This window comes from Panthera tigris, chromosome E1 (genome assembly GCF_018350195.1).
Source record: "Panthera tigris isolate Pti1 chromosome E1, P.tigris_Pti1_mat1.1, whole genome shotgun sequence".
NCBI classification, from domain to species: Eukaryota; Metazoa; Chordata; class Mammalia; order Carnivora; family Felidae; genus Panthera; species Panthera tigris.
Genome location: NC_056673.1, coordinates 60,103,254 through 60,122,854, shown reverse-complemented (window position 1 = coordinate 60,122,854; position 19,601 = coordinate 60,103,254). Strand labels below are relative to the sequence as shown.

Sequence of the window (19,601 nt, the reverse complement as noted above, 5' to 3'; positions counted from 1 at the left end):
GGTGCATGGGGTGGTCCCCTCCCACACTGCACTAGGGCAGGCCCGTGTGACCAGAATAGGGCAGAAGTGACCCTGCTTCTAAGAGACGCCGCGGCTGCGTCTGGAGTGCTTGCCGGCTCCCTTGCGCTTGCTCGCTGTCCATCTGTCTGTCTCCGAGGCCTCACCCGGGAGCAGCCCTGTGCACAGCCGGGAGCTGCGGGTGACAGGGCACTAACTCCCCAAGCCACGAGGAACCGGGCCTCCTGATCGCAGCACGCGCTGGACTGCAGCCTCCTGAGAGGCCGGGGCCAGAGCACCTGCTCAGCCGCGCCCTGATCCTCGGAAACCCTAGAATAAGCGTGTGCGGCTGCTACATTCCAGGGCACGTTCTCACACGGATTGCTAACAAGATGTATGTTTGGAATTTTCCACAATAGGGTTTTCTGCTTTTGTTTTCAAGCACTTGGGTGACCTGAGGGCAGCGCTCTCCTCACCCGGCCACCCAGCAGTGCGGGACAGTGGTCTGTGGTACCCTGGGTCTCCAATGACAGGGAGCCGCTCTGCTTCGGGGCAGCTCAACTCTGCACAAGGAGCCGCCAGCGCGACTCTTAAGTTACACAAAATTCGCAAATGTTCCTCAAATATGAGAGAATCTCCAAAAGACAACGAAGGTTAGGGTTCTGCATTAAGTTCGCGGCCGAAACCGCGCCCCCCACCCCCCCTCGCGCGTGGGTTCCCCGCCTGGCCTCGCGGGTCGGGAGGGGACGACGGCGGGGGGCGCGCCCCCGATGGGGGGGGGGGGTCCTTCAGGGACTCGGGCCCCGCGAGAAGGCCTCGCGCTTCACGAGGTCCCTCCCGCTGCTACGAACTGTCCCTCGACCCGGCCCGCTTCCGTCCGGGGCGGCGGACAGCGCACGCCGGGAGCCTCCGAATCGAACCCCCTCCCGCGGCGCCGGCCGTGCGGCGCGGGGGCTCGGGGCGCGCGTCCACGGCCGGGGGTGGGGCGACAGCGCCGGCTCGCCCCCGCGCGGCACCTCTTGGACATGTCACGACGGACGGGGGCCGGGGGAAGGCGCACGGGAGGCTGCGACACTGTCCCGTGCCCACGGAGAGCGGCCGAGCCCCGAGGACCGCCCCGGGCCGGAAAACAGCGGCAGCGAAGGGCGCGAAGCCCCCAGGCGGCCCCGCCCTCGCGGGACGCGCCCACGAGGCCGGCTCCACAAGATGGTGGCGGCGCGCTCCCGGCAGCCCGCGCGCGCGCATGCGCCCTCCGCCGCCGCCCGGCGCGAGCGGAAGTCGCGTGACCCCGGAAGTGGCGGGCCGGGCGCGCGCGGGCGGGGCGGCGACGTTCGTCATTCCGTGCGGGAGGGAGCGTGAGAGCGGCGCGGTCGAGCCTCCGGTGAGCGGCGGCGGCGGCGGGCGGGGCGGGGCGGGGCTGGGGAGGGGGCGCCGCGGGGGCCGGGGGCGCGGCGCCTTTGTTCGCGCCGCCCGCCGGGGGTGGGCGCGGGCCGGTGCGGGCCTCCTTTGGGGCCGCCGCCCGAGTCCCGCGGCGCCCCCTCCCCGCCGATGCGCGCCGGCTGGACCCGGGCCCGGCGCCCCCTCCCCGGGGGTGGTGGGCCCGGCACCCGGCCAGGGAAGCGTGGGCACCGCGCCCCTGCCCGGTTCCCGAGCACCCCACCCTGCGCGGCGTGCCTGCCCGCCCAGATTGCGGGGCCCCGCGGAAGGAAGTGTGGGCCGCGGCCATCGCACTCGGAGGAGCCTGTCGCCCGCGGCCGCACTTGGGTGGCGTTAGGGCGTGAGCATTTTAGAGGAATTTAAGAGGAAGCGGCCGTGAGGCCTGGGAAAGCGGGCGGGCCCCACCCCACCAGTGGCCGGCCGGCCGGCTCGGGGTTCCCAGCGGCCCTTTGTGAGGTCTGCTGCTCGGGCAGCTCCGGGCTGCTAGGCTGGTCCGTGGGGAGAGGCGTTGATCATTCTGGGGCAACCTGAGGTCTAGTGCTGACCGGGCTGTGGCCCACTTCCCTTACCGCCCAGAAGGACTTGAGTGGTTTCCGCTACTTCTCAGATTCTAGCGGGGTGCGATGGGGATTCCTAGTTGAAGCCAGCCTCATGCACTGCTCCTTGTTCCCACAGCGCTGTCCCAAGCTCTTCTGGGCCAGGATCCAGAACGAGGGTCCTGAAAGCATAGGCAGGTCACAAACCCTCACAGTTGGAAAGAACATTAGCCCATGGTTAGGGTTCCTCATGACTTTTGGGACCCACCTGTGGGACTCAGGCTGGCCAGGTCGTCTGAGCTCCAGGAGAGCCCTGCGTTTGCAGGGTGAGGCCTTGCTTCACTGTTAGAACAAGGCCCAAGGAGTGTGCTTGGTCAGGGAGACCCAGGAGGAGGTGTCCCTTGGGGAGAGGGTCTAGGCAGCTCCAAAAGAACAGCAGGACTTTAGAAGTGACCCCGTAGGGGCCCTGTCAATTGGGCCTGGTGGTCTGTCTCTTCCCCCAGGGTGGGAGAGGTATGCCAGGTCTCCCTGAGGAGCGGGCTCCAGGCCCCACTTAGTTCTGGATGCTCTGTCCAGACCGTCCCAGCAGGTCCCCGAGGTGGGCAGGGCAAGGAGTGTGGTTCCCTCTGGGCCTTAGGAGTCTGTGTCTGGGCCTTTTGCAAAGCTCTGCTCGGAGCTGCTTTCTTCCAGAAGGCAACTATCCCTTGGGGTCCAAATATAGAGCCTGGTTACCTGCAGAGGTTTTTCAACAGCGAACTTGTGCTGGCTGTGGGGCTTGCTGAGGGACAGAAGAGGTAGACACTGTGGGTCCCTTCAGGCTGCCACAGCCCTGTCCCTGCCCACAGGTGTGCCAGACCCAGTTAGAGTAAGTGAGCATGGCCGAGCAGGAGCCCACAGCTGAGCAGCTAGCACAGATTGCAGCCGAGAATGAGGAGGACGAGCACTCGGTCAACTATAAGCCCCCCGCCCAGAAGAGTATCCAGGAGATCCAGGAGCTGGACAAGGACGATGAGAGTCTGCGCAAGTACAAGGAGGCCCTGTTGGGCCGTGTAGCTGTGTCTGCTGGTAAGTGGGCTGAGGCAATGCTGAGAGGGACACCTGTCACTTTGGGGTTTCTGCTGCCTCCCCCATCCTGCAAGTCACTAGTGGGGTAGAGCTTTAACCTGCTCTCACTCCGCAGACCCCAACGTCCCCAATGTTGTTGTGACCCGCCTGACCCTGGTGTGTAGCACAGCCCCCGGTCCCCTGGAGCTGGACCTGACAGGTGAGTGGCATCCGGGGGTCCTCTGCGGCCCAGGCCGCCCAGCACCTTGCGGGCTCTGCTGAAAATAGTCTTTTGGAATGCTGGTGCCCTCTTGTGGGGGGCCGGAGAAGTGCAGCCAGGAAGTGTTTGTGGACTCTGAGTTTGGAGAGGCCTGGGTCCTGGGTGGGGCTACCTGGGGCCGCCTGGGTCAGGGTGGGAGCGGAAGGGGTGCCCTGCAGCTGCAGACGGGGGACATGCTGAGGTCAGAGCAGCTTCCTGTAGCCGAGCCTTTCAGTACAAGCTTCTTCCTCGGCACAGGTGATCTGGAGAGCTTCAAGAAGCAGTCCTTTGTGCTGAAGGAGGGCGTGGAGTACCGGATAAAAATTTCTTTCCGAGTAAGGCAGACGCTGGGGGGCGGGGGGGTGCTGGGAGGAGTCGGGCCTGGAGAGCCCCACCGAGCCGTGTTTGGGTTGTGTCCCTGCAGGTGAACCGGGAGATCGTGTCCGGCATGAAGTACATCCAGCACACGTACAGGAAAGGCGTCAAGAGTGAGTGAGGCGAGCGCCACCTGGCTGGCCCGTGGGAAGGGGCAGGTGGAGGTGGCCGCCCGGGGCGCGGGGATCAGCAGGGAGAGGAAGGAAGCGGTGTGCGGCCCCGGCCCCGGCCTCAGGTGGAGGCGGGCGGCACTGGTGACCTGTGCGTTTCCTACGCGCAGTTGACAAGACCGACTACATGGTGGGGAGCTACGGGCCCCGGGCAGAGGAGTACGAGTTTCTGACGCCCATGGAGGAGGCGCCCAAGGGCATGCTGGCCCGAGGCAGCTACAACATCAAGTCCCGCTTCACAGACGATGACAAGACCGACCACCTGTCGTGGGAGTGGAGCCTCACCATCAAGAAGGACTGGAAGGACTGAGCCCCGGGGGGCGGGCCTTCAGACAGACGGACGGACGGACCTGTCTGACGCGCCCCACCCCCACCGCCCCCACCCCCTCCCAGCCCCCTACCAAAGTGCTGACAGGCCTGCCCCCCCTCCCCCCACCCGCCCGCGGGCCCCCGGCCTCCTCCTCCTCGGCGGCCTTGCCTTGCTGCTTCTGCCTGCGCTGGGGGGGTAGAGAGGGGAGGGAGCCTGCACCTCAGGCCTCCACCTCCCTTTCCGTACCCCTTCAGGTTCCCTCCCACCCGTCCTAACCCGACTTGAGGCCCCGGCTTTTCCAAGGGAACCTCGTGGCCTTGGCAGTTGCCCTGAATCCTGTTCTTCGGGGGTGGGGTGGGGTGGGGTGGGGTGCATGATTGGAGGCCTCTTGGGGGCCGGCCACCCTCCTGCTTTCACCTGTCCCCGGTCAGTTCATCCATCGCTGTCAGTAACCGTCTAACCATGATGCCTTAACATGTGGAACGTGTGCTGTGGGGGCCGTCACTAACCTCTAACCACCACCACCACCACCACCCCCCCCCGTGTCTGCATGAGCATGTGGTCTCCCCGGTCCCCGCCCCATCTGCGATCCCCGTGGCCCCGGGAAGTGTGTGGGATGTGCTGCTGCTCCCCTGCCCGCCAGGGCCTCGCCGGCCCCCTCCCCCGGCCAGGGCTGTGGGGACGGCTCCAGGGGCTCTGGGAAAGCCAAATTGCCAAAACTGAAGTTGCCTCCGTTCCCATCCGGGAGGCCGGGTGTCCTCACGCCTCTGCCTTCTTTGTCCCGGTGGGCGGCGCTGGAGCCCACAGCCCCAGCAGACGGCCCTCGCCGGACAGAGCCAGCGGCCGAGCCTTATGTGTCCCACCCGGGCCTGCCGGCCCGGGGTCGCGTGCCTGGCCCGTCAGTATTTATTGTCTCCATATGTGCCGTCCTCTGGGCCCCCTGGCCTGCCACCTCTGCCCCCAGGCTCGGTGCCACCGTCCCCGGCAGGCCCTCCCCACACCCAGCCAGGACAACCGTGGGACCAAGCGCGCACAGTCGGAGCCCTCCCCTGTGCCTCCCCTCCCCGACCTTCCCCGTGCCCCCCTCTCCCTGTCAGGACGGGGCCTAGAATGCCCAGGAGCCTGAACCTGCTTCTCCTTTTCTGACCGGGAAATAAACTCCCCCAAAGGAGCCAGGGTGTTTGCTGCTTGTCTCCTGGCGGGCGGGGGCAGGAAGGCGGCAGGAATGCTTTTTTCCTGGGTGGCAGCCGCTGCTTCTGTGACCACTTTCATACTAATGTCGAGTGGCCAGGGTTCACTGTGGGTGAGGAACCGGAGTCCCCAAAGTGCCCAAGTTCCCCCGGATTCGGGGCAGTGGGAGGGGGCGCGGTAGGCCCGTCTTGGGGTCTAGAGCACCGGCTCCTCGGGAAATGCCCCAACCCTGAAGAAGGGGAGCCTCGCTGGAGGTTTGAGGCCTGTGCGCAGGCAAGACATGCAGGTAGGGGATGGGAGGGGCCCTGCTGCCCTCTGGTAGTGCTGGGGGGGGGGGGGCAGTCGGTGCTGTGGGCTGCAGGAACAGGCAGGATCAGCCGTCCAAGGGTGGAAAGGGTGAAGCAGGGGTAGACTGGAGGAGACTAGAGGGCCCTCGCTGCCTAAGGTGCAAAAGTGCCAGGAGAGCCCTGAGTAACAGCCAATCCCGTGGACCAGGGAGGCCTCTGCCGGGCCTGGGGTGGTGGGGAGTGGAGAGGAGGATGGTCCTGCCTCCTCTCCAAGCACCACCCCCAGGGCACTCAGTAACCTTGACGCCCCTCCCCAACCCCAGGGTGAGGAAAGGGCAGGTGGGCAACCTAAGCTCCAGACACCCTCTTACCTGGCCCACGTGGGTTACAAAAGCGGTCGGGTGCCACACAGTGGGGACGCGGACTGCTCTCCTGGAGCCTCTACTGGCCACACCTAAGGCGGCCTGCCCCTTTCCATTGCTTCCAGCACAGTGTGCTCGGCTGGCAGCTTATCGCCAGCTGGGCTGGGCCACATGCCCGTGCCAGGACAGCTCCTACAAGGCTGGTCACTGCCTCAACCCTCCTTATGGGGGCCCCGTGCTCGATGGCATGAGGAGATGGCACTTCCTGCCCAGACACAGACCCAAGAGCCCAGGCAGGAAGCAGCCTGGGCCCCAGTTCTTGATTCCACAGGGTCAAAGACCCTAACCCACCTCTCCCAGAGCCAGAGCCGTGCAGCCCCAAGACAGGCCTGGTGGGACAGGCTCGGGCAGGGAGCCGCCGGGAGACCAGTTCCAGGCTCTGAGGCCTTTCTCATGGAACCTCATGAGAGGTTTCTCATGGAACCTCATCCCCATCTCATGGCGCTCATCCCCACCCCCAGAGGCAGAAAGCCCCATCTCAGTCAGTCCATAGCGCTGGGGCCACCACCTCCCTTCTCCGGGTACACTTCCTGAAAGGTCCAGTGCAAACCTCTAAACCCAGGGAAATCCTGTGCCGTCAGCAGCGCCTTGGGCCAGGGCCTTCTGAGGCTGGCAGGCCAGAAGGCCTACTACTTTTGCTCTCGGATTTCCCCAGCTTTACTAGACATGTGAACTCAGGACCCAGAGTGCCCAGTTGTACAGGCACACTGCCAATCCCCAGGACTTTGTCCCCCGCCCCCGCTGAGGGGCAACACAGGGTGGTGCCTGCAGGACGTGGCTCTTGGGTCCCAAGTCTAATCTGACCCTCCTGGTTCCACCCTGAACCTGCCTACAGTCTGGGAGCCGGTGTCTGTGGCCCTCTTCCCTTCCGTCCTCTTCCACGTCCCCCAGAAATCCCCAAGCTGCCACCTCCTCATCCACTCCAAGATGGGCCCTCCCTTCCACTGAGGAGGGTGCCGTGGTCACCAGGTCAGGACCCCTGATGTGACTGATCACCAAATACTGTGGTTTAGGACAATCTTCATGCCCCCGTGCAGTCCCGCTCCACGATCAGGACGCCTGCAGCCCCCACCCCGGGGGCATGCTCACCACCTCGCCCCCAACATGCACAGGAAGAGGACCGCGGGATAGTGCCTGATCGGCAACCTAGTCAGATTTCAGTGGCCCAGCGAGCACTTCTGGGGTGTCCGTGAACCTGCCATGACTCCCTCGACACACCCTATCCGACCCTATCCCTCCTTCCAACCCTATCACGCATTGGAAGGCAGTTTTATTCTGAGAACTCTACTTTTGAGAATGGTATTTATCAAAACATCTGCTATTTAATGGGCAACTTCTCCGGGAATGCCACGCCTGGAGGATGCCCTGTAGTTGTGTGGGTCCCCCAAGACACAGCCACAGGGGCAGGTGGGGCACCAACCTCCCAGGGCACATTCCGGCCCAGGGCCTGGGGCACAAGGTGAACACACCCCACTGCCTCTCTCTGGAGCTGATTTTGGAAGGTATGTGAGTGGGTCTTAGGAAGAATGAGACCGAGCCGGCCCTCCCCTCAAAGCTGAGGCCTGCAGAGGCGTTCAGTCAACCAGCCTGTGTTCCGGGACCAACCCCACAGAAACAGGGGGTCTCAGGCCTCCCCCAAACCAGGCCTCCTTCCAGCTGAACCCCCGCTTTGCTGCTCCTGCACGGGTTGGTACGTGAGGCCAATTCAAGATGAGCAAAGGCATCCTGAGGAGAAGGCACATTGGTGCGGCTGAGGTATCGGAATACCGTGCCTGGGTCAGGCCAGAGGCCAGTCGCCCGCATCAAGGTGTGTTTCGGCCGCCCTCAGCGGCAGCCATGGAGGCAGACTCGGCCACAGTGAGGCTCATTCGCGGCCGTTGCACCCTTGTCTGCTTTATTCTCCCCTCGATCCCGACGTTCTCATCTTTGTCGGGACTGTATGCTCTGGGGCGAAGCTGCCTCCGTGCTGGCACAAACTCATCGTCGTGGTGTGTATCATCTCTTCACTGTCCCCAGCGGAAGAAACTCAAACCCCACTCTTGAGGCACCTAAACCCTGGTCTCACGAGCGCTTCCGAAATCTAGACAGGATACAAATAACCCTTATATCAGGCCCCGCGGTCTGTAAAATAAGGGTTGTGGCAATCATAAAAACGTTAGGAGATAGTGCAGCAATGAGGCAATCCCCACCCATACGCAGAGAGCAGAGGGGGAGGACTCCGCTCGCAATTGTTAGGAAGAGCTGTCTTTCATCTGTTGAAGCCCCAGGCCAGGGCTTCCCCCACCCCATGCCCCCCTAGCTGGGGCGCAGGCCGGCACCTGCCAGGCACACGTTCACCGCCTTTCTATGCCCAAAGTCCCAGCTCCTGTCAAGTCGTCCCTGTGAAGACACGGATGCCAGCAGGTACAAGCACCTCGGTGAACCTTGCTCCCCTGGCACTGGGGGAAGAGCAGAGAACATGGCCTTGACCTTCAGGAGTGCATACACCAGTTGAGGCAGCCCCACACAGGAGAGACAGGAACACATGCCCTCCCCTCCAAAAGCAACCACTCGACAAATGTGAACTCTCCAAAGCACGAATGCATGTTTTTTTCTGTCTTACCATTTCTGAAATGAGGAGATTATTACAGCCAACGTGTACATTTAACGTGGGCGTTTCTCTTCTTCCTGCCATGTTATTAAATTGATGAGAAGTCTCAAAGCTACTGGTGGTGGCGTTTCGCAACAGAGGAAGCGAATACAAATGAAGAGGAAGGTTTCCTGGAGACAAACGGTCTGTTCCAGGGGTGGGGGTGGGGCGGGCTGCCAGGGAAAGGCAGACGTGGTGGCAGAGGCTTTGAGCAGTGACGGAAAGGGACGGCGGATCAGTCTAGAGCAGCGCCGTCCAGCAAAAATAGGGTGGGAGCCACAACCGATATTTTAAAATTTCTAGAAGCTAGTCAAACGTTTTAATTTAGCCCAACGTATACAAAGTACCAACGCAACATCTGAATATAAAAAAGTTACGGGAGTTCCCGTCGCCTCGGTGGCAGGTGGTCACCGCCGCGGAGGGCAGCGCCCGGGGGCCCGGGATGGCTCGCAGACAGCCAGCAGGAATCGGCAGCCGGCGGGGAGGCAGGTGCGCGGCCCCCCGAGTCGGCCTCCCCCGAGACCCCGAGTCCCCCGCTTTTGGACCCTCAGCTGCAGCGGCCCAACCTCCCTCTTCCTGCGCCCGTTCTGGTGGGCCTCCTCGCCGGCCTTCCGGCCGTATCACGTTCTGCCTCGGCGTCCCCCGCGCCACCTGCGCGCCGCCTCCGCGCCCCGACCCGCCGCCGGCACCGCCCGGGACGGCCGAGCCCCGCCGACCCCGTCGGCCCCGCCGGCCCCGCGGTGCTGGGCTCGCGGCACGCATCGCCCGACCCTCACGCGCACCGGAAGTTGCGTAGGCTCACCTTCCGACTCGCAGAGCTGGGGGGGCGGTGTCAGTTAAGGACAGGCCGTCCAATCAGAATGCAACACGAAGGGTTTCAGAGGCGCAGACGCAGCTCCGCCCTTCACTCGGGAGCTCCGCCCCACTGCCACGTTTGACGACGGATCGCGCGGGCGTGCGCGTATCTCTTGGCCAATCAGGAGCCGCAGATCCTGGCCTCCAAAGGTAGCAGCCATTCCAGACCCGCGGAAGGTGTAGGAGAAAGCCACCAGTCACAAGTCGAGGGAGAGAAAGTTCTCCATGGGGAGCCAATGAAAAAACCGGGTAGAGTGCGAGCGCGAGCTCCTCGGCCAATCTCGGGCGAGGGCGAGGGAAGCCCCCATGGCGATTTCGAATCCGGGGTCGGGGGCCAGAACGGACAGCCAATGCGAACGCTTTGGAGGTGGGCCCCGGAGCCCGCCAGCCAATCGAGAGTGGGCGCAGGCGGGCGCGCGCGCGGCGGCGGCCGGGCTTATAGGGGCGGGGCGGCCGGCGCGCGCTCTCGTGGCCTCGCTGTCCCGGCGGCGCCAACCGAAGCGCCGCGCCCGCTGCCGACATGCTGCGCCGCGTTCTGCTCTGCCTGGCCCTGGCCGTGCTGACGCGCGCGGGCGCCGCCGCTCCGGAGGAGGAGGACCACGTCCTGGTGCTGCACAAGGGCAACTTCGAGGAGGCGCTGGCGGCCCACAAGTACCTGCTGGTGGAGTTCTGTGAGTGCCGCCGGCCTGGCCGGGCCTCGCCGTGGCGGGGCGGGGACGCGGGGGGGCCGGCGGGACGGGCGGGGGTCTCCGGGGCTGTCAGCATCCAGCCCCCCCTCCGGAGGCGCAGTCCCGGGCTGGTGCGGCGCGCAGAGCTGCTGTCGGCGTCCCCGCGCTGCCCACGTCCTGGGGGCATCCCTCCTGCTTGAGCCGGGTCCCAAGGCTGGCCGCAGGCCGACAGCCAGGACATGCTTTGTGCCTTACGTCCACATGGCAGGGGCCCTCCTTTAGCCTGGTGTCAGCTGCCACCAATACAGAGGAGCACGCCGGGGTCCAGCCCCCTGACCGCCCCCCAGGACTGATCCCAGAGCGCCCCACCTTCAACCCCATACAGCTCGCTTTAGCAGTGCTGTCACCCAGACTCCAGCACCGCCGTCTGCGTTTATAAGTGTGTAAGCACTACCTGGGGTGGAAAGCTCCAGCCCGCCAGAGCTGCTAACCTGAGCTGGCAGAGAGTTGTGTTCCCACAGTGCATAGAGTCACTTTTAAGTGGGAGTCTCGGGGCAGGCGTGCACAGGTGTGTGTTGCACATTCACGACTAGGTCTTGCTGAGCGTACAGGTGCCGAGGCGCTGGCTTCTTGACTTTTCTGGGAGATCCCAGGGACGTGACCGCCCTCACTGCTTGCAGATGATGGGAAGTCACCCGTCGTTTGTCCCGTGCCAAGCAGCTTGGGGTCTGGTGTCAGTTTGTCGTTCGTGGCCTCTGTACCAATATTGCCCAAGAGCGTCAAGCTATCAGCTCAGCCCTGTGGGTTCAGGGGGGTTATCTTGGTGAGTAGATAAGATTTTTATGGAAGGAAGTGCCAGGAGAAGGTGGGGGAAGCGGTGGAACTTGGTCGACGCTGCTTTCCAGCATCCGTTTCTTTTCCAGATGCGCCATGGTGTGGCCACTGCAAGGCTCTGGCCCCCGAGTATGCCAAAGCAGCTGGCAGGCTGAAGGCAGAAGGCTCGGAGATCAGACTGGCAAAGGTAGATGCCACTGAGGAGTCCGATCTGGCTCAGCAGTATGGTGTGCGTGGCTACCCTACAATCAAGTTCTTCAAGAACGGAGACACCGCTGCCCCCAGAGAGTACACAGGTGTGATTGCTGCACCGCCCTTCTCTTCCCTGCAGACGGGGGTGTGCCTGCAGCCTTTGGGAGAGACCTGAGAGGTGGGGAGGCCCGCTTTCAGAGGCAAGGCGGGGAACCTGGTCTCAGACTGGATTCTCAGTCGAGGTCAGCCTCTGACGCTCTCGAGGAAAGTGCTCCCATCCCCGAAGAGTGCGTCAGGTAGAGAGGGACATCCTTCCGGGGCGGGTGGCAAGCTGAGGCTTGGCCTAAGGTTGACCAGTGAGAGGAGGAAGGCTGGGGCCCTCGGGCCCGCTTGGAGCTACAGGTGTAGCGATTTGGGACTGTCCGGTGTGCCAAGCCAAGTGCCCGGGGCCTTCCCCAGGGCAGGGGCTGAGGCTGAGAGCCACTGGGTGACAGGCTGGCGTCACTCACCTGTCCTGGCAGAGCTCAAATGCAAGGCCCGGCCCCTCAGGCTGCCTCCTGGGGCCTGGGCCCCTTTGTAGCCTGGTAGGTACCGGGACAAGAGGAGAGACTTTTGTCCATAGAACCGGTTCTGTGGCTCTTCTGTCAGAATGCTCTCCAGCAGCCTCGTTGATTCTGACGTCTGCGGCTCTGGTGTTCTTACTAGGCTGCTGTTTTGTTGTTCACACGTTCGCCTGGGTTCGCTCTCAGGACAGGAAGTGCAAGGTTCCCACGGTCCCATCGCTCGCGCTTAGGTTTGGTGAATGAGACAGCGGCTCCTAACTCCACCTGTAATGATGAGTCAGCATCTCGTTGCCACTTAGGAGAATCCTAAGCGTGAGCCTCGCACCCTCCTTGTGCCGGGCCAGGTGGCCAGATGCTTTGAGGGGAGGAAGGGCTTGGCCTTAGTCCCAGGAGGAGCAGGCTTCTACCTTTTCGGTTTGTCAGCTCTGGGTGGCGTGCGGGAGCCTGATCGCTCTCATTTTGCTGGTCTGGGAGGCATGTGGGAGGGCCAGGCCGAGGACAGGGACCCCTGAGCGGTCCTTATGTCCCAGGCCAGCTAGAGCTCGGGGAAGGCGGGGGTCGAGCTGATTTACCAAGCAGCCTTTTTTTATTTTATTTTTTTTGAATTGCATTACATCTTTGATTATGACGGAGCCTAGAGTGAGGGCACTGGGGGAAAGTGTGTGCTTGATGAATTTAAGCGTCAAGGGATTTAGAAAGTGCAGAGGGCTTAGAGGAGGGGGCGGCGGCGTGATTCTGCTACCCTGGGGGCAGCCGCTGCGTCTCCCCTGCTTCACACCCAGTCCCGGTTTCTCAAGAGGCAGAATAGTGCTCTTAGCGCTAGGATTTGCACAGACGCGTAGACAAGGTTCCTCTTCTGGAAGGAGAGTGTTGAGCCCCGGTCTTGGCAGAGAGCTCGGAGAACGGGCAGGGAGGGTGGGCCCCGGTTTTCAGCGGAACCCGCCTGTATTTGGGTGCAGCTGGCAGAGAAGCTGAGGACATCGTGAACTGGCTGAAGAAACGCACCGGCCCCGCCGCCAGCACGCTGCCCGACAGGGCCGCCGCGGAGGCCTTGCTGGAGTCCAGCGAAGTGACCGTCATCGGCTTCTTCAAGGTAGAGGCTTCGGCACTGCGCCCCGCCGTCGGGGAAAGGTTCCCTGTGGTCTGGGTACTGCCTGTCTGTCCTGCTGGCGGCCCGGGCGGGACCCTCGGTGCTTGGGTGAGTGGCCACCTCTGCTGCTTCTCTGTAGGATGTGGAGTCGGACTTTGCCAAGCAGTTCCTGCTGGCAGCGGAGGCCATCGATGACATACCTTTTGGGATCACGTCCAACATCGACGTGTTCTCCAAATATCAGCTGGACAAGGATGGGGTTGTGCTCTTCAAGAAGGTAAGTGGCCCTCCGGCAGCCCCGCCCAGGGCATGGAGACACCGCGGAGGGGGGGGGGGCTGCTTTCCTTATCACTTCCAGCCCCTGAGAACCTTGCCCGGGCGGCGCTGGACCGCCAGCTGGACTTATCGGGGGCCTGTTGGCAACGTCAGACCATAGGAGCCACTCAGACAGTGGCCTTCAGACTTTGCGCTGTGGGCCCGTTGTTCCGGCTCGAGTGGCAGCTCCAGGGCCGTGTTTGATGAAGGCAGAGCTGCTCTGGAGTGTTTAGTGTTTCCGAAAAAAAGAAAATGGCGAAATATTCAGGAAGGTCTGCCGCCCTAATCTTTTCTAAGCACGTGATTCTTAGTATGAGGCATCAGTTACGTTGATGGTGCCGTGCGGCCGACACTCCTGTTTGCTCAACTTTTTGATCCCTGGAAATGGAGGCCGTGCAGGTGGTAGGCAGAGGAGGGCAGAAATCAGGAGAGAGGGGCAGGGGACAGGAGGCGTGTCTTCGGGGATGAGGATCGGGCCTTTCGCTCCTGTTTTGTCCTGGTGGGAAGAGGGCGGGTTTGGAACTCCAGCAAAGCAGGAGACCCTGTGGTCAGAAAGGTCGCCGGCTTCTGGTCTAAGGCCGTTGTGTGTGTGCGCCCCACGTGTAGGGCATCTGGGCCGAGTGACTGAAGACAGGTAACCTTGTGTAGAAACTGCCGCATCTGGCACCTTGCCAGGGGCTGGCAGGGAGGGGTGAGGGTGTCTCCCGGCTGTACTCCTGAGGACTGGGGACGCCAAGGTGGCTGTGCTTCCGTCGACTGGGGACGCCAAGGTGGCTCCGGGTGGCTCTGTTCCAGCGTCCTTGCCACTCCAGTGTTTCTGTAGTCTTGCTTTCCTCAAAACAATTCTAGATCCTCGTAGCACCCCCCCCCCCGTCCCCGAGGGAACGGAGGGGCTATGAGGCCCCCATGGGGGGCCCGGGTGGGACTGGGTGGGATGGGCCTCTGCGGGTGGCCAGAGTCCTGGGTCCTGAGGTTGAGGCTGACGGAGGGGGAGGGTGTCTCAGAGACCGCCGAGACCCATGTGCCATCTCGCGTCCAAACCGTGCTTTCCTACCTCCTGAAAATCCAGAGCGCCAGTTCTCAGGCATCCTCCGGCCTCGACTCCCCGTTGTCTGTGGGCACTGGGCGCGGCCTGGGTGACATGACCCCTTGGGTCTGGTGCCAGTTGGGGGGCAGCCTTGAGCAGAGGCCTGGCAGGATCCCGGGGACTTTGTGCCGCGTGGGTCAGTATGGGTCCCAGCTGCAGTCACAGACCGTCGTACGGACGAGGAGGAGGAGAAGGCTCAAGTCTGGCCCCTCCCGGCTCTGTTGGGCCGGCCCCCGTTTTCTCCATCATGCTCGTTCCCTCAGTCTTTCTTGTTCCCTTTTCTCTAGGTTGTTCGATCCCGTTTCTTGCAGCGTGTTGGGTCTGTCCAGGGGCCGCTGTGGGCAGCCTCACTGAGTCAGGCACCTCCCTAGTGGGACAGGGCAGGCCACTTGCTGGGAAGGATGGGGGCTCGGATGGCGGCTTGGGTCATGGGTCACTGGCAGTTGGACTTCTGGTTTGAGAGCTATTCTGTGTCTTTATTCGTCCTGGTGGTTACTTTGCTTTTCTTTCCTGAAACCGAGGGGTAGGAGTAGGTGTCGGGCCAGGCCTGTCATCCGCTGCCTGCAGCGTTGCGCCTTTTGGGGATGTTTGTCATTGTGGCCTGACGGGGCTGGGCTTCACTACTGTCCCTGGCTGAATGAAGGCTGGTTGTGTGCTTTTTACTGAAGTAGACGGGGACTGTAGTGTGACGTGACCCCATTACTAAAAAGATTGTGTCTCAAGACAGGTGCGTGCGGCAACTCTGTTCTTTGGGCCTCTGGGCATGAAATTGGGCACGCCGCCCACTGCTTGGAGGGGCTGGCAGTACGGTTCTGGAGCAGTGGGGGCCTGTGTGCCCCTGGTAGGGGCTCAGGAGCATGCCTGGTGGAGCCGGGCCCCCTGGCCTTGGCTTTTCATCCCCTTTCCCCTCTTCTCCTTGGGTTTGGGGAAGAGAGAGCAGGCTTCAGCTTTTCCTGGGGGTGCTGTGCTCGTGGCCCCTGGCACCTGGCCCTCGATCTGGTCTAACTTTAGCAGCCGGTGTCGTAGTCGAGCCGAATGAAGGTCAGGCTGTAATGTGATGTTGGCGGGAGCAGGGAGTGGCCGCCTGCTTTTCTGGAAGTTCCTTCGGGGAAGTGTAACTGGAAATGACTGGGAAGAAAAGGTGAGTAGTTTCTCTCTGTGGGACTCATTCGAGAGTTCAGAGGGAAGGATGAGATGCTCGTGCGAACAGGTGTGGACGCAGCATCGTTTTTGTGCTGGGAGTGGTCTCTGCGCTCCACCCAGAGCCAGGGCTGCAGCTTGGCTGCACGGCTGCCCGTGGGCCTCTCTGGTCTGTAGCAACAGCCTTCCAGCTTCGGGGCCTCAGGACCTCTGAAACTCTTAGATATTACTGGGGATCCCAAAGAGATTCTGTTGCTGTGGGTTCTATCTATTGATTTTTACCAGGTCAGGAATCAGAACCGAGAAATGTTTCTAAGACCCTAACCGTCTAGGGTGTCTGGCTGGCTCTGTCGGTAGAGTGAGTGACTGTTGATCTCAGGGTTGTGTGTTCAAGCCCCACATTGGGCATGGAGCCTACTTAAATAAGAACTCGTCCGTCTAAGTAACAGTTACGTGTAATCAGAAGGTCTTATGAAAGTTAGTTTTTCCCAGACAACTGCATTTGAGTGGTGAGCGTGTTCGGGTTCTGCTGGTTTCTAGCCTCCACCTTGTGGAGGGCAGACCTGGCTGATGTCAGTCTGTCGGGACGTCCCTTGTCGCTCTGCTCTGATCTGAGGGCATAGCACACTCGGGAGAACGCGTGTTCTGAGCAAGAGCACGAAATTGCAGCCCGAAGAGCCCCACGCTCTCCCCTTGGTGTCGCTGTGGCTCAGTGCCCGGAAGAGGCTGCTGTCTGCAGCCCTCATCTGGCTCTGTTCGGTGGACAGAGGCGTGTGGCTTCTGCTATCACAACTCCGGGTTGCTGTGCCGGGCCGAACCTGGGCTCCGGGGGCCGGGGCGGGCGGCATGGGAGGCTTTGGGAGGACCGAGGTTCTCACAGCCCTCTCTGTGCCCACAGTTTGACGAAGGCCGGAACAACTTCGAGGGGGACATCACCAAAGACAAGCTGTTGGACTTCATCAAGCACAACCAGCTGCCGCTGGTCATCGAGTTCACTGAGCAGGTGCGGCTCTCCTGTGGGTCCTGCGCCCTGAGGGCGGGGCGGTGTGTGAGGGTCGTGGGGTCCCGACCCCAGGAACCCCCACGTACAGATCGTTGCAGCGGTGGCATTGCAGCCGTTGAGAGAATGTTCTGCGTAAATGGCTTAGTTTGTGGCTCAGACCCAGTAACCTCTGTTTACAACACAGACAGCCCCGAAGATTTTCGGAGGTGAAATCAAGACTCACATCCTGCTATTCCTGCCCAAGAGCGTGTCTGACTATGAGAGCAAACTGAGCAACTTCAAGAAGGCCGCCGAGCGCTTCAAGGGGAAGGTGAGCGGCTCGAGTGACTCAGGCTGCAGGGTGGCCCGGGGCTCTCTGCGGCTCCCGGGTCCCTCTGGGAGGGCCGGGCCGTGGCGGTGCGAGTCTGCACAGTGTGCGTGGCGGGAAGCAGCCAGGCAGGGGAGCGGAAGCTGCCTGCGGCCCCCCGCCTCACCTGCCGCTTCTCCCCTAGATTCTGTTCATCTTCATCGACAGCGACCACACGGACAACCAGCGGATCCTGGAGTTCTTCGGCCTCAAGAAGGAGGAGTGCCCCGCCGTGCGCCTCATCACCCTGGAGGAGGAGATGACCAAGTACAAGCCGGAGTCGGACGAGTTGACGGCGGCGAAGATTGAAGAGTTCTGCCACCGCTTCCTGGAGGGCAAGATCAAGGTGGGGGAGCCACATCCCGAGGTGGAGCCGGCCCGCGCCGGCCTCCCGGCCTTTGGGGTCCTGGGCTCCCTGCGGCTGCATCTGGAAGGTGTCCGAGCTGGGCGTGGACTCCTGCGGACGGGGCCCCAGACGGCGTGAAGATGCTTGGGGAGAGACGCGGTGGTCCCGCTGCTTGGGGAGCACCGAGCAGCCCCGACCCCGTGGGCTCGGCCCTCTCCCGAGGCTCCGTGAGCAGCTCTGGTCCCTGTGTGTCTCAGGCCGGGGTGGGGGTCCTAGGGGCCGGTGGGGTCTCGAGCCATCCCTGACCCTGCTCTGCCTGCCCCCCCAGCCCCACCTGATGAGCCAGGAGCTGCCCGAAGACTGGGACAAGCAGCCCGTCAAAGTGCTGGTTGGGAAAAACTTCGAAGAAGTTGCTTTTGACGAGAAAAAGAACGTCTTCGTGGAATTCTGTAAGTGGAGCCTCTTCCACTCGTGCGCGCGTCCTCCCCACGAGGGCCAGCGGGCCGGGGGTGGGCAGAAAGCGGCTCCTCGGCCCAAGGGGGGGACTCCGCCGCTCTCTTCCAGACGCCCCGTGGTGTGGGCACTGCAAACAGTTGGCCCCCATCTGGGACAAGCTGGGAGAGACGTACAAGGACCACGAGAACGTCGTCATCGCCAAGATGGATTCGACGGCTAACGAGGTGGAGGCCGTGAAAGTGCACAGCTTCCCCACGCTGAAGTTCTTCCCGGCAGGCGCCGACAGAGCGGTGCGCCTCCGGCCGGGGGCTGGGGGAGGAGGGGGGCGGGGCCGGGGAGCGCGGGACCGGCTCCCTGATTCACATTCTTCCCCCCCCCCCCCCCCCCCCCCAGGTCATTGATTACAACGGGGAGCGGACACTAGACGGTTTTAAGAAGTTCTTGGAGAGCGGTGGGCAGGACGGGGCCGGAGACGACGATGTAAGTGGCACGTTGGTTCCGCCCGGCCACGGCCAGCCTCTGGGTCACACCGTGTAGTCCGTGGGACAGGCTTCCGTGGGCGCCACTTGAGGCAGGCACGGGGACCCGGGCTGGGGGGCTGCCGGGAAGCCCTCCCCGTGCCCCGCAAAGCCATCCTCCCCGATGAACACACTGTACGGAGCGCCCGAGAGGGGCCTTTAAATGCTGACATCTGCTTGAGAGACTTACTCGTCCCGTGAGGCTCCCTACTGCGCTGGACCCGGACGCTCCTCCCGGCCGCCGGCTGAGGCGTCCCACCGGCCACCAGCTTGGGCCGGTCTGTGCCCAGGCCAGAGGGCAGGGTGGTGTGGGGGCGGGGGCCAGGGCAGCGGTCAGTTCAGCGGGGTATGGTCGGCGGGCTGTCGGCGGCCCCACAGACCCTGGAGGCTGGGGTCCCGGGCTCCCCTTGCACCGTCTTGTGGGCGGAAGCTCTGAGAGCCGACGGTTGGCTGCTTCTGCCCGAAGGGCCCCGCCCCGTCCCTCCCGGTCCCTCCCGGTCCCTCCCGACCCACGTGCTTGCTTCCCTCCCTCTTCCTGCTGCGCCCCAGGACCTGGAAGATCTGGAAGAGGCGGAAGAGCCTGACCTGGAGGAAGATGACGATCAGAAAGCGGTGAAGGATGAACTGTGACACGGAGGCCAGACCCCGGCGCCCAGACACGGCACCTCATGGCCGCACCCCCAGCGGCGCGGCCTCCGGAAGCTGGGGCCCCTCCCTGGAAGGAGGGAACGTCCATCGGAAATGCAGGGAACTTTCTGAAGCAACACTTCATTCTAACACACGTGTAAATCGAAACCCATCACCCTTTGCTTTTCAATCTTTGGAAAGGGATTTATCTCCAGGCCAGCCCATCTTCTGGGCCAGTTTTTTTTAAATCGTGACGTACTTTTTCGTACATGGTTTTGTCCAAAGTGCTCGTTAAAATGTCTTGGAATCTCGGGCAGGTGAAGCCTCCTTCCTGTTAGGTTTACACTGTCACTTTTGAACATGCCATCGGTGGGATTTTTAGACATTTTTGGACGTCAGGGTGTCCGTTCCACTCTGGCCGTGGCTCCCCGGAGACTCCTGTCCCCTGCTCGGGGAGGGGCCCGGCCGGCCTGGACAGCCACTCTCCACATGCTGGTGTTGCCATGGCTGAGCGTGGTTCTCCCGGTGTTTGGTTAAATGGACGCTTTGGCACGGTGGGGAAGGCGGGGGGCCTTCTGTGCCCGGAGGGGTGGTGGGTGCCGGCCGAGCCCCGGGCAGCCCCCCATCCTTCCCGAGCCAGGCCCCCCGTTCTGTGACTTCCGGGGTAACCTGAGGCCCGTGCCAGGCAGAACCTCCCATTTCCAGGCTGGGAAACGGTCAGGAGTGCTTGAGCCGAACCACACGTTGACAGTTTTCAGGCATTTCTACCACAATATTGGAATTGAACACATTGGCCAAATAAAATTGAAATTTTACTACCTCTCGTTGTCTCTGCTGTACGGTCCCTCCGGGGCCTGGGCTCGGGTGGGGCCTCTCGCCAGGGCCTTTCTTGGCACGTGGCGCC

At 62.7% G+C, this 19,601-nt stretch overlaps 2 protein-coding genes and 1 long non-coding RNA gene across 3 annotated transcripts; 2 read left to right on the top strand and 1 right to left on the bottom strand.

The window, feature by feature from the left end:
• Window positions 1–1,292: 1,292 nt before the first annotated feature.
• On the top strand, window positions 1,293–4,226 carry ARHGDIA (Rho GDP dissociation inhibitor alpha). Its single transcript, XM_042967222.1, has 6 exons — window positions 1,293–1,378; window positions 2,816–3,035; window positions 3,151–3,234; window positions 3,532–3,608; window positions 3,698–3,761; window positions 3,929–4,226. Exons 2-6 carry the CDS (start codon window positions 2,846–2,848, stop codon window positions 4,126–4,128), a joined length of 615 nt encoding a protein of 204 aa, XP_042823156.1. The 5' UTR covers window positions 1,293–1,378; window positions 2,816–2,845; the 3' UTR covers window positions 4,129–4,226.
• Window positions 4,227–7,921: 3,695 nt separating this feature from the next.
• Window positions 7,922–9,347, bottom strand: LOC122233527. The gene is made up of 2 exons (XR_006211102.1): window positions 8,631–9,347; window positions 7,922–8,108 (listed from the first exon to the last, which is right to left on the bottom strand). It is a non-coding gene; the product is annotated as an uncharacterized LOC122233527 (long non-coding RNA).
• A 619-nt stretch (window positions 9,348–9,966) lies between these two features.
• P4HB (prolyl 4-hydroxylase subunit beta) lies at window positions 9,967–19,512 on the top strand. Its single transcript, XM_042966289.1, has 11 exons — window positions 9,967–10,183; window positions 11,104–11,310; window positions 12,729–12,862; window positions 12,999–13,136; window positions 16,300–16,404; window positions 16,589–16,714; window positions 16,896–17,096; window positions 17,425–17,545; window positions 17,661–17,842; window positions 17,946–18,032; window positions 18,620–19,512. The coding sequence occupies exons 1-11, from the start codon at window positions 10,033–10,035 to the stop codon at window positions 18,698–18,700; spliced, it is 1,533 nt and encodes a 510-aa protein (XP_042822223.1). The 5' UTR covers window positions 9,967–10,032; the 3' UTR covers window positions 18,701–19,512.
• The last annotated feature ends 89 nt before the right edge of the window (window positions 19,513–19,601 follow it).

Coding starts and splice junctions, on each gene's coding strand:
- ARHGDIA (XM_042967222.1), top strand. CDS start 2,846: ATGGCCGAGCAGGAGCCCACAGCTGAGCAGCTAGCACAGATTGCAGCC. Junction 3,036..3,150: donor CCGTGTAGCTGTGTCTGCTG/GTAAGTGGGCTG, acceptor CTCACTCCGCAG/ACCCCAACGTCCCCAATGTT. Junction 3,609..3,697: donor GGATAAAAATTTCTTTCCGA/GTAAGGCAGACG, acceptor GTGTCCCTGCAG/GTGAACCGGGAGATCGTGTC.
- P4HB (XM_042966289.1), top strand. CDS start 10,033: ATGCTGCGCCGCGTTCTGCTCTGCCTGGCCCTGGCCGTGCTGACGCGC. Junction 12,863..12,998: donor CCGTCATCGGCTTCTTCAAG/GTAGAGGCTTCG, acceptor GCTTCTCTGTAG/GATGTGGAGTCGGACTTTGC. Junction 17,546..17,660: donor GAACGTCTTCGTGGAATTCT/GTAAGTGGAGCC, acceptor GCTCTCTTCCAG/ACGCCCCGTGGTGTGGGCAC.